A 12,297-nucleotide genomic window follows, 5' to 3' on the forward strand; every position below is an offset into this window, starting at 1 on the left:
CATTGAACTTTTTATTTTAACCTTTGTTTTAATAAAAATAGCTTGCTCAAAAGTTAATGACATTTACATCCAAATTACCTATATAACAGACACTGAACATAATTTAAAACGGTTTATTTTTGGTTAACCGTTGTCTTATGTGGACTATTTTTTTGTTCAAGTGTTGTAGAAGCGTATAAAATAATAATATGCTCATATGAAAATATCCTATTCTATTCATTTGTATTTAAAGTTGGAATACAGCAATAATATATATTTACCTAATACAGTACAGGCATTTGAAATGAAATGTTTATTCAAAACATTGATCTTTTTAAAAAATTAGTTATGAAGAGTATGGTTTTCATGCTGTAAATGTAAGCGTTTAATCTGTGTCTACTTACATTAGCCTTGTTCTTAAAACTATTCATCTAAACAATGAGCATCTGAACATTTGTTATAAGCAGTTGTTTGCTTTTGCTTTTCATAAATACACTACAATCACAACAAATTTAAGGCAAGTCACTTGACTGTCCTTCTGCATTAACATGATGAGATTAGTTGCTGACATTGGTTAGCAGAAAGTGACAAAACTTTTCACTGGGTTCACATATCAGTTTCACTGAAAAAAATTAGGCCTTCTAAATATAGGAATGTTTCTTCACAGGTTAAGGCTTAAAGTGAAATTATGTTCTGAAAAGGATATCTAAAAATGGAATAATGGGACTCCATGTTTGTCAGCTGTTGATAACTTCCATCTCAAATTTTCTCATTTTGCAAGTAAAATACTTTTAGTCCCTATTGCCAATCCTGCAAACTCAACCTGGGATCTGAAATGCAAGCTGTGTTCTCTTAGCTGTGACATCAGTAGTAATAAAGATTTTGCAATTAGAATTTAGGGCTATATCCACCATGGCAATGAGTGCCTCCTGACAGGCATTCAACACCCTCTCTTGTTGCAGGATGTTAGCCCTTAGTAAAAATTACACTCATGTACCAACTCACTCTCCCACAGACGTATTGGTTGGCAGGTGAACAGGAGTAAAATGTAGCAAATAAGAACACAGGAACAGCCACTCTGGGTCAGACCAATGGTTCATCTAGCCCAGTATCCAGTCTTCCAACAGTGGCCAATGCCAGATGCTTCAGAGGGAATAAACAGAACAGGGTAATTATTGAGTGATCTATCTCCAGTCATCCAGACCCAGGACCTGGCAGTCAGAGGCTTAAGGACACCTAGAGCAACACCACCAGCTCCAAGTGTAGAAGAACTCATAGCCACCGAGATCAGGATACATAACTTGGAATATAAAAAGAGCCAGACTGTCTTGGGCCTTTATGTTAGTTACAGTAGGAAAGATTAGGAGCAAGAACCCTTCCTCTCCTTTCCTGTGCCTGGCTTGTGCAAGGAATAGTTACAGTTTCTGTGCTCTGTGGAGAGTGCAAGGACTATTTGATCCAGCTAAGCACTTAAGCGCATTCAAGGTGTATCTTTGTGCTGGGATGGGGCCTCCATACATCCAAATGAAGTGGAAAAGCAGCAGGAGTATGACCCATCCCTCATTCATGGAGTGAGCCAGTTAAGGGGCATGGAGGAGTAGGCTGCATCATCCCAAAGGACATTGAAGGGTTTACACTCTCCTTTTGCACTGGGGAGTTGGAAAGGAATTATTCCTGGAAATATTGCACCAAACCCTTGTTTAAGGTGAGGTTTTGCTTTAGCTACAGGAAGCAGCATGGGGTGCCTCTATTCCTCCTTCAACTAAGACATATCCCTAACATGCCCCGGAGGAATAAAACAATTGGAATCCCACCTTCACTATTCATTGGATGCATTGTATGAGACTGGGGGATAAAGCATAATTGGTTTCAGATGTTCACCTTTAACTGAGAGGAAACAGGTGCTCAGGAAAAGAGGCAAGGGAGGTAGCAACAGTTGTAGCAAGAGTTGATATTAGAAGTACTTTTTGGCAATAACTTTATATAGTATAGTTAAAGTCCCAATCTAAACCCTCATTTTCAAAGCTTTGATCCAGTTGTATCTGTGAATTCCAGCAGTGAATTTGGACTACAAATGGGCATGCTTTGAAGAATAGAATGGGTAGAAAGCTACTAGACTTCTCACTCTAAGATCACATAAGTAAGACAGGACTTATCGCACACGTGCAGCAGCAGCACCACCAAAGTTGCTGCTGTTGCAGTCTTTTGCTTCAAATATTCCATTATAATTTCCTATAAAGGAAATTTATTCACACAAAAAATATGCTCAAGAAATACTGAAAATGTAACATTGGCTGAAAATGGTAGTGGGAGCCAGAATTAAAGGGGTAAGGAAGTAGCTAACTGACAATTTGGTACAGGAGCATATACGGCATGCAAGACTTGAGAGAAAACAGTATAAAATAAGGTTAGAGTAGTAGCCTTAAATGTGAGTTTCTTTGCATCATGTTACTAATGTTCCACTACATTTTTTGTTTGATTATGTAAATAAGCATAGGTGCATGTCTCATTTTGAAAAACTCTTCAAACTTTAATCTTTCCTCCTAAATAAAAAGCTTTCATTGACAGAACTGCATGCACATGAACATGAAGCCAGAGAATGAAAAGAGGTTTACAGTAAATACTGATTATTGTAATCTTAATCTCCGTGAAAAACTACTGAATGCAAAAATAATGTCTTAGCAAAATGGGCACATCGTCTAGTTTAATCTTCCCATATGGTAAAATGAACACAGTTTTAATTACTAAGAATCTTGGATATTTATCACCAGTTATGAACCACTCGTGTAGAAACAAAAGAATTGAGTATAAAAATCTTACTGCCTTCATCAGTGTTAAAACATTTAAAAGTATGAAATCAGAAGCACTGGTAAACTGAACTAAGAGGAACTATGGGGCTAAGTCAGACATCTTAATCAGCTCAAGGCAGTTTGTGGTTTTTGGACCCTTGTGTACTCAGAGCAAGATTTTAAAACTTTTTAAAGCACAGTCTAGTCTGCTATAATTAAAACTAAGGAAAAAGCAGACAAAACTTATATCTGTGCTCTGATTACTCTGGCAAGGATGAGGTTGCTGTTTTAAGCCTCAATCCTGTAATGAACTCCATGAGTACTCCTGCACTTATGCAGAGCCCCTTTGACGTCACTGGAAACCTGCACAGACATAGGGACCTGCCCATGTGGTGTTCACTACTGGATTGGGGCCTTATTGTATACATGCAGATTTGTATTTCAATAAAAAATTAGTAATAATCAGCCAGGGGGAGGGAGGAAGGTCAGTGCAAGGCACCACTCGGATCTAATGGGTGAAATCCTAGCTCCAATGGGAGCTTTGCATTGACATCAATGGGACCAGGGTCTCACAATGATTCTGCATGTGTGCACAAGGATCGTAGGTACAGTGACCGCACGGTGGTCTCTTGTATGCAATGTGCACTGCACAAGGGTTCACTTGCATATGCAGGGGAGGAGACAACCACTGTGAGTGTACTAGGACAGGCCTTTATGCATATATGCAGATCCAATAATGCTACTGAGATCTCTTGAAGTGGCTACAGTTATTACTCAGCATGGAGTAGCAGCCTCAGACACATTGCAGTGACACATTCTAGTCTTGGTAAGAGGGAGCCATGGCCAGCTGGTATGCACCCATACACCATACTGCCCCCTCTCTGAATCAACTACCTTGTTCCCCAGAATCTCAACTTTCATGAAAAATAAAGACTCTCACCGTTACGGTTGTGAAGAAATACTGTTCACTTTTCTGAGGTTAACTGGTGCAGAGAGGTCTATGTGAGTCTAAAGAGAGCCCGAAGCAATAGCTCAGAGTGGTATGAACTGCCTCATTCATCAGTGGGGGTCAACTCAGATGCCCATTGATGATGATTCACTATAATCTTTGCTAACTATTTAATTGCCCATGGAAAAAAGACAAGGAGGGTCACAGATCTGCACAATTTACTATAAGTAACATCTCATTTTGGTGCCACTTGTAGGTTGTGTTTGGGAGACACCACTGCTTATTTTTTTCACTCCAACCAAGAAGGAGCCAAATCCATTCTGAAGGACATTCTGAAGCCCTATCAAGGGCAAGTCTGAAGCCTTATCAAGGGCAAGTGTCCATGCTGGCCCAGCAGTCAAGGAGTTAATGAGCCTTTTGCTGGCCAATGCTGTTCGGTAGCCTCCAAGTAGCTGGGAGGATAACAGAACTGGGAAGTAGAGGGGTGGGACAGCTGCCAGAGGAACAACAGGTTGGAGAAGGGAACTCGTGCCATCAAGCTGCTGAGAGACAGCACCTTGAGAAGGGACAACAGGCCAAGAGATGAAGAGCCTATAGAAACCAGGGTAGGTAGAAAGGATCTCAAGGCGCAACCAGAATTACTGAGTCCTGATTCTGCAGGTCTGGCTTAAGGAACTTGAACTGGAACACAGTGGATTGGGCAGGCCTGGGTTCCCCTACCAACCCCCGGACAGACTTTAGAACTGAGGAGATTTCCAGACCCCTGGGTACCAGGACCAGCTGACCCCATCAGGAATAAGGAGAAAACCCACATGCCTCAGCAGGACTCAAGAAAGATGGACTGACTGACTGCCCCACCAGACCAGCGAACTCTGGTGCAGCACTCTGCTTGGCCAGAGAGGGAGCTGTTGAATTGACACACCAGCAGATGGAAAGCTAAGCAGCAATGTGACCATATATTGAGTACCTGCACAATCAACAGTGAGTAGTTCCTCATTTTGGCAACTAATGTAGGCATTCCGCACTCACTCCTCATTCAGCCTTCCTGCACTTTGCATGCACAAGGAACAATTGCTTGGGCTCTATGCAGGTGAAGTGACTGTAACCCAGTAAGAATATTTCATGAACTTTCATTGCTATTACCACCATTTTTTCCCTTCGCATTTATTTATTGCATCCCTCGCAATTTGGACTGTAGGTTGCTTAAGGCAGGCACCTTACTTTTTGTTTATAAGTAATACAACCACAGTAGAGATTTGAGTCAATTTTCCTGTGTAGACAGGGCCTAATATACATCTTCCAATTTGTCTGAAGAATTAATTTAGCAACAGGTGCTGAAGACTGAAAAGTTACAATGTGGGGTATGCTTTTAAAAAAGATGCCAATGAGATCCCAGAAATTTCACACTAGTGAATCTCACCTAAGAACCTAGGAAACTGATCGAAGGTTAAAGTATATATCACAGAAAAACCTATGGAAAGGACATAATTATGTAGGAAATGCTGCAAAAGAATATTTATGAGGCTTGCTTATACTAGAATTTTTACCTTAAGTTAACTGATTGCCAATTAACTTGCAGTAAATAATGTTTGTAAAGGCTAATTTGGACTCTCCCCTAGGCTGAGCTCTAGGGTAAACAAATATTTGTGGAGTTTCCAGAACACAGAGATTTGGAGTCATTATCCTAGTGGAGGTAGTTAAAGGGGTTGTCAGATCTACCTTGGAGAAGTAGATGGCACAGTTTTCCTAAACTGAAGAGTTCTGAAATGAGTTGCGAAAGTCCAATGATGATCTCTAGGCATCTTTTTGGACCACCAGCCCCTCTGGAATATTCTCACAGATCACCTGTCCCTGGCACGACGACTTCTTTAAGACCCTGAGAAATGAACTGCACAGAACTGCATAGAATATTCTGACTGAAGTCTCACCAATGCTGTATAAGACGGAACCAATATCACCCTCATCTGTAACATGATTGCTCCGAGTATGGAACCTTAAATTACTTCGGCCTTTTTGGGCCACCACATCAAATTACAAGTTCATATCAAATTCATTGATATTTCTTCTGTAATTACTGCTTTTCAAGTCTTTCTGTACCCCATTAACTATATGTGTCCCTCACCCAATGCTATGACATATTATCTCACTGTTCCCAAGTCTCATTCTGCAATTTTAATTTTAAATTTAAAGTGTATTTATTATTCTTTGTTCTTAGTTTTATATAAGTATGAACATGAATGAAAATATTAGCAGCAGATATGTTTTAACCACTTAGTGATACTCTATTCAAAAGTCTGAACAACCTTGCTGGATATACAGCTTTGTTTTTCCAGTTTGATGACTTATTAATATGCTAGCCTCTCCAGTGCAGTGCAAGGATATGGCTGGTAGATTTGACTCAGCAAGCAGAGGGCTATGCCATCAGTGGAGGAGAGATTTGCTCACAAACAATTAGTAGTCACCTCCCCCCATCCCTGAACCTTGGTGTGCTGGGCAGGTCGACCCGGTATTATAAAGCTAACACATGGGATATGATCAAGACGCAATGATACACTTCTGATAACCTTGAACTTATTTCTCAGTACAGATGTAAGTAAAAAGTGGTTTTTTGAGTAGAAAAGAGAGGTCAATTCTTTTTTTCCCTGCAAAGGATTAAAAAAAAATCTTCTTATTCTTCTAATGATTGAAACCCTGTTCTTTTTAAATATCAAGAACAATGCTGCCAATAGGTCAGTGTGGATTGCTTCAGTACTGCAGTTCTCAGAAAGGAAGGATTGAAATCAAATCTATCCACACTGGCTCCTAATGCTGTAATATCTAGTAACACTTCACATATTCATTATGGACAGTTTTAATGCAGATTTATATGTTAATGAGGATACATAATTAAGCTGCAGTGATTATTCACTGTTTGTCTTTCAGCAAATATCTTACAGTTGTCTACTTACAATAAAATATAGACGAAATATAGTGAACATGAACAAAAACACGTTAGGAAACTAGAAGTCAACGACTGCTATATAATGTTGTACCTATTTAAAGCTCTGCGTATATACTAGAGAATCATCAAATTGCTATCACATAATTTATGTTTAAATCGTTGTAGTCAAAATCTATTTGCAAAATATGTTATAATGTTTTCTAAAACATCAAAGAGCTGTACATAATTTAAACTTATGACATTAAATACAAAAACCTACATACAATTATTGGGTGAAATCCTGGCTCCTTTGAGATCAATGGCAAAACTCGCATTTATTTAAATAGAACCAGGAGTTCACCAGGTGTAACATTAAAACTATGCCCAACGTGACTCATTTTCTTTGGAAACGTAAAGCTCAGACTGAAGCTAGTTCTTAACGCACATCATCCTTAAAAAGTAAAATATATATAAATAAAGTGTCTGTCTTTATTTTGAATATCTTGATTCTGGCTTGGTTATATCATAACCTTTATGTTATTGAAATATAATATTACAGAAACAGAACAAAAGCTGAACTGGAACCTTCTTGGTATTTTGGGTATATGCCAGTTGTTATTCAAAACACCTGTTATTTACCAGCCAGACTGGAATGGCTCTTCTGAAATGAACCCATTATAGATCCTCTTCCCCCTCCAGTAATATGTACTACTACACAACAGTGGCACATATAGGGAAATTAAAGTTAAAACTAAAAGTTATCTAGAATTGCTAATTCTGTGCAGTATTAAATTTTCAAAAGTCAGTAACAACTTTTTAAAAATAATGAAAAGTTTGGTCTATGAATTCTGATGAGAACTGAAGCTATATTTTAGTTTTCCAACCACAACAGCAGCAATAATAGAAACATTTCTATTTCACTGGGTTTGTACAGAACTGACACTTAGCACTTCTGGGCTTCAATCTTGCAGCTGGATCTACTAATATGGATCCATGTTCCAGTGCAGCTCTGACTGCAGGATTGGGGCTTTTAAATGAGCTCTAAAATAAAATACAACTAACTTTATATAGGCCTTAAAAAAAATCCTGAACTTCATTTGCAAGAATAGGACGTTAGACGACTTCAAATAAATAGTCATATATTAACCTGTAACTTGTAAAATGAACAACTGTGCTTCATGTGCAGCAGGGTCTTATAAAAATTAACATTCCATTCTTAATATGAAAATGAATACAACGATGGGTAATATGTTGCCTCTATCTTGTGCAGTATAAATTGTTTTACTATTCTACAGAAATCCTATAACTGCACTTTTGGCAAATTAAAGTTCAGTAGTAGCTTCTTATATTCCAAATGACTATTTCTATACTAGAGCTCTTGCAGTTATATTTACAAATTATGTTTCATTAATATCTTCCTGAAATTATTACATAACTTTATAACACATTAACAAATGATTTATTACATTAATAGCTTTCACTGAATAAAACACCTATGATTTATGCTTCCATTAATGAAAGACATTGCTATTTCAAGATCACCACCAACACAGTAGAAAATCAGTTCCAGTATTCTGGTGGACTATAATTTTGGTTTACATTTTTGTAATTTGTACAGTTTGTGCAGAACAGATTCATATTAACCCAAGATTCAGGGTCACTTTTTCATTACCATGTTCTTTTTTGTATTATCTTAATATCATGCTGGATGTTTACTGGGAAATTTAGCCTAAAATTCAGAGCTTTCACAATCTCCATCACTACTTTTCTTAAAGTTCCAATAATTCAAAAATTAATCAGACACACAAAGAAAAAGAGGGCTACAAAAGTATACATACCTGCAGAAACACGTGGGCAGTCTGGCAACATGGACTCTACTGATGTATCTAGTGGTTCTGAACTAGACACCCAGTTGCAACAGTTCTGTAATGTAAGAGACAATTTTATGGTGAAGCAACAATCTAAATCATTAGACTTAATAGACATAGGCCACAATTCAGCAAGTTAGTTAAATATGTGACTAACTTTAAGCAGCAGTCACAATCGAGACTGAAAGGTAAACCCAGTGGTACTGCAGGCATGCTTAAAGTTAAGCATATGCCTAAGTACTTTGTTGAATCTGGGCCTTAGTTTCATATGTGGCCAAATATTATAAGTAAAACAGCAAGGCCCTGATTCAGCAAAAATACTTAAGCAGGTGTTTAATTTTAAGTATATCCTGAAGTGCTGCTTTGAATGGGGATGTATTTAAATGCTTTGATGAACTGGCGTCTACATGAGTAGTCCCAATGCCTTATTACGGATGGATTTATCAGTTTAAAATTATGCTTAAATGCTTGTCTGAATTGGGGCCTACATTATCCAACATGTAATTCAAACCATTTTCCTTTGTAACTGGTTAGTAATTATTGATGACAAATATAAATAATCTCCCATCTTGCTTGCTTGTATTAATAGGTCATAATCTTTAGGATGTGATGATGCAAACTACTGTTAAGACAGAGCGATGGCCATAAAATTGTAAAGCAATGGATTATGACTGGAAGAATATAGTTTTACAGATTATTGAAATAAATGCTAATTTAGGTAAAATGAACTAGTACAGACACTTTAAAATGTAAATATCACCCTCTGTGGATGTATATTTAATGAACACTCAAGTTTATATTTCAGTCCTAAATTTTTGACTAAAAAGAACTTACTTTTAAATACCTTTTAAATACTCTTCTTCACTGGAATTTGTTCAGAGAAGATTGTGTATCAAAATATCAAATAAAATACTTCAAAATTTGTTATTAGGATACGTTTGATACATTAGATATTAGGATTAGTCTGAGTACACAAAAATTGTTATATTTAAGATTACCTTATAAAGCAATGTGGCTATTTAGAGGCCTGTCAGTTAAAATACAAAATCTTCATGGCTTCAGATATTACAAAACTATTTTGGAGCTTTGCCTTTGTAAAAACTGATTAACTTCATTTAAAAAAAAAAAACTCTCTTGGAAAGAGCCAATGAATTTCCAGACAGATTTCTAAAAAATCATCCCATCAATCATGATTGCAAAAATGGCTGATTGCTATTCCGATAAACAAGCATGTATTGTGTATTTTTAGATGCTTGCTGCCCTAGTTGTGCACCATGGAATCAGTCCTCACTGTGGAAAGATCCTTGACTGGTAGATCAAGTGTCTTATTGTATTTCCTTAATTCATTCTGTCTGGAAGAAGATGTCAGCTGTGTTGCAGTGAGGAGAGAATTTCAAAGGCTCCAGTCCCCACCAATAAAGGCTGAGGAATGGCTTTTGAATAGATTTGTCAAGGCAACCCTACTGTTCTGGGACCAGGGAGAGCAGGAACAACATAAAGGAAGGGTTGCTGTATGAGATTAGAAAGTGAAGTTCACAAAGCATGGCAGATTTTTGTAAGAAACAGTAGATCAATGAAACTATTGAACTGTGTGGAAAAAACCCCTCATGAAAACAAACAGTATCCAGTAATGTTATCTTTTTAGTAAAAATGGTTAAAATGTTAGTATTTCCATGTTTCACATGGGCTTTAAGGTTTAAAATGGAGATAAATTTTTTAATTTGCATGCCTAATTTTAATTAACAGCTGAATGTAAAAATGCAAATGTAAGAAATTATAAAAACTAGGATTTTTATTAGGTATTACATTCATTTGAAATAAATAAAATTAATATTAACTACTGCTAGAACACTACATCATAGAGTTTGAGATAATACAGAAGATTAGCACACAATTAACCAGCTTTTATGTGCAATGTGACACTTGCTTGTAAGAAATAAGTATTCTCGAAAGCAGTGTCAAGATATGTAAATGGATGATTTGTTTTATCATTCATCACTGCTCCTAATAAATTCAAAAATCATGACTTCTACAGGTACTAAAAATAGGCCACCAATGATACAGAACAGATAGCTTCAATGAAGAATGACTTTTAAACAATTCATTCTTTCAATGACAGCAATTAGCACTACAGACAGGCAGTAATTAGGTGTACATTTTAATTATTATTATTCATTCTACCAGTAGCCCTAAACCTGATTAAGTAAGAGATAGCTAGGTGATATGTTAGTCTTAATACCACTCACCTACACTTCACATATGTAAAAATACTTCTTATAGGAGATTTCCAATGTTAATGTAAAGTTATGACACTATATCCATGTTTCAGGCCATTAATCATGTTACTTATTCTTTAACATCTACTTTCTGTAAATGAAATTAAAGGTAATGTACTTGTCTCATTCAGACTAAATGTTCAGAGAAAAATGAGTTGTCAGATTCAAATTATTGGACTTAACATTTTCAGTTTTACCATGTAACATATATTTTAAGGGTTTGATTTCCCATAAAAAATGGGGATTAGTATTCTTTATATTTTTAACATTTAAGTCAGAGCTGTCAGACTGAATTCCAGGTGATTCTCTGTTCCCATCAGTCATGGCCTATAAAACTATAAGGTTAAGTTAGGAATAGGCAGTCTATAAACAATGTTTCACTAAATCCACAGGAAAACTCATTCCTATTAAAAAGTATAGGATACATTACTTTATATTAGAACTATATAAATAGCACAATTAAAATTTCAAAATAAGAACAGATAAATACAGAAAAGATTCCCAATGACAACACTATGACCTTTATTTGATCAGGAACACAGATTCACGAACAAGAGTTTAGTTGATCTCACATTACAAATTATTTCTCTTTTTTAATTGCAGCTAGCCCATACTTAAGTCTTAAAATGCATAATAAATATATTCCGTTATATTCCACCCACAGAAAAGAAGTTGTGCTTGCTGGCCATAAACCAATATCAGGATAACCTCAGATCAACTAGCAGTTCCCATAGTACAGAAGTAATAAGAATGCTTTGCCCTTTCACCAAAGGATCTCTAAAGTACTTTATAAACAATTAAATCTCATAACACTTGTGTGAGGTGGATAAATTTACAGGAGTTCTACAGATCATAAATTGAGGCACAAAAAGGTGAAAGAACTTGCTCCACAAAGCAAGCAGATTCAGAATCCAGGAGTCCTAAGTGCCTCCCAGTACACTACTCTGTTACCAGATCATGTGCCTTATATATTTGAACATACTTTGCTGTATAGTAGAAGAGAAAACTACAGTCAGTTTTGATTGGTTTTCACTGGTGACTGAGTTCCCAAAATGTTTTTAATTGAAATTATTTCAGGGACAGATGTAGGCATGCTATTTACACCGTTCTTTAATAATGCTTTCTTGTGTATCTTAAAGAAATGGAAGAGGTCAGTATTTAAATACGTTTGTAGAATCATATAAAGCACTGTCTGCCCCAACTCATTTAAAAACCATTCTCACCTCTCGCATCCATTCTCGAATAGTTTTGCCAGCTTCTTGATGCCACACATTGTGAACAGAGTCTGTCAACGCCACAGCAGTTACCTTATTCTTTACATCTGCCTCTCGTTGAATCATCTGTTAAAAAATATGGGCTTTAAGTTCTTTTTTCACTTGAATGGTGTCTGCTTAGTAACAGATAATGATTTTAAATTAAAAAAAGCGAGGCTAATTCAAGTTGACTTCACTTGTTTTAAAGTTTATACAAATCCTAACAGTTCCAGACATACAGAAAGACCTAATATTTTTGATAA

The 12,297-nt window shown here is 36.5% G+C and overlaps 1 protein-coding gene across 7 annotated transcripts in view; it reads right to left on the reverse strand.

Annotated features, from left to right (window-relative positions):
- FAM172A (family with sequence similarity 172 member A) overlaps positions 1–12,297 on the reverse strand; it is a 368,850-nt gene that overhangs the window by 72,757 nt on the left and 283,796 nt on the right. For 6 of the 7 annotated variants that reach the window (XM_050943914.1, XM_050943915.1, XM_050943921.1 and 3 more), the window contains 2 exons: positions 12,005–12,121; positions 8,476–8,560 (listed from right to left, as the gene is read on the reverse strand). In XM_050943914.1, coding sequence (XP_050799871.1) covers positions 8,476–8,560; positions 12,005–12,121 — 202 coding nt within the window. The remainder of the gene's footprint in view (positions 1–8,475; positions 8,561–12,004; positions 12,122–12,297) is intronic. The other variant, XM_050943920.1, reaches the window with a different exon arrangement.

This window comes from Gopherus flavomarginatus, chromosome 3 (assembly GCF_025201925.1).
Source record: "Gopherus flavomarginatus isolate rGopFla2 chromosome 3, rGopFla2.mat.asm, whole genome shotgun sequence".
Classification (NCBI taxonomy): Eukaryota; Metazoa; Chordata; order Testudines; family Testudinidae; genus Gopherus; species Gopherus flavomarginatus.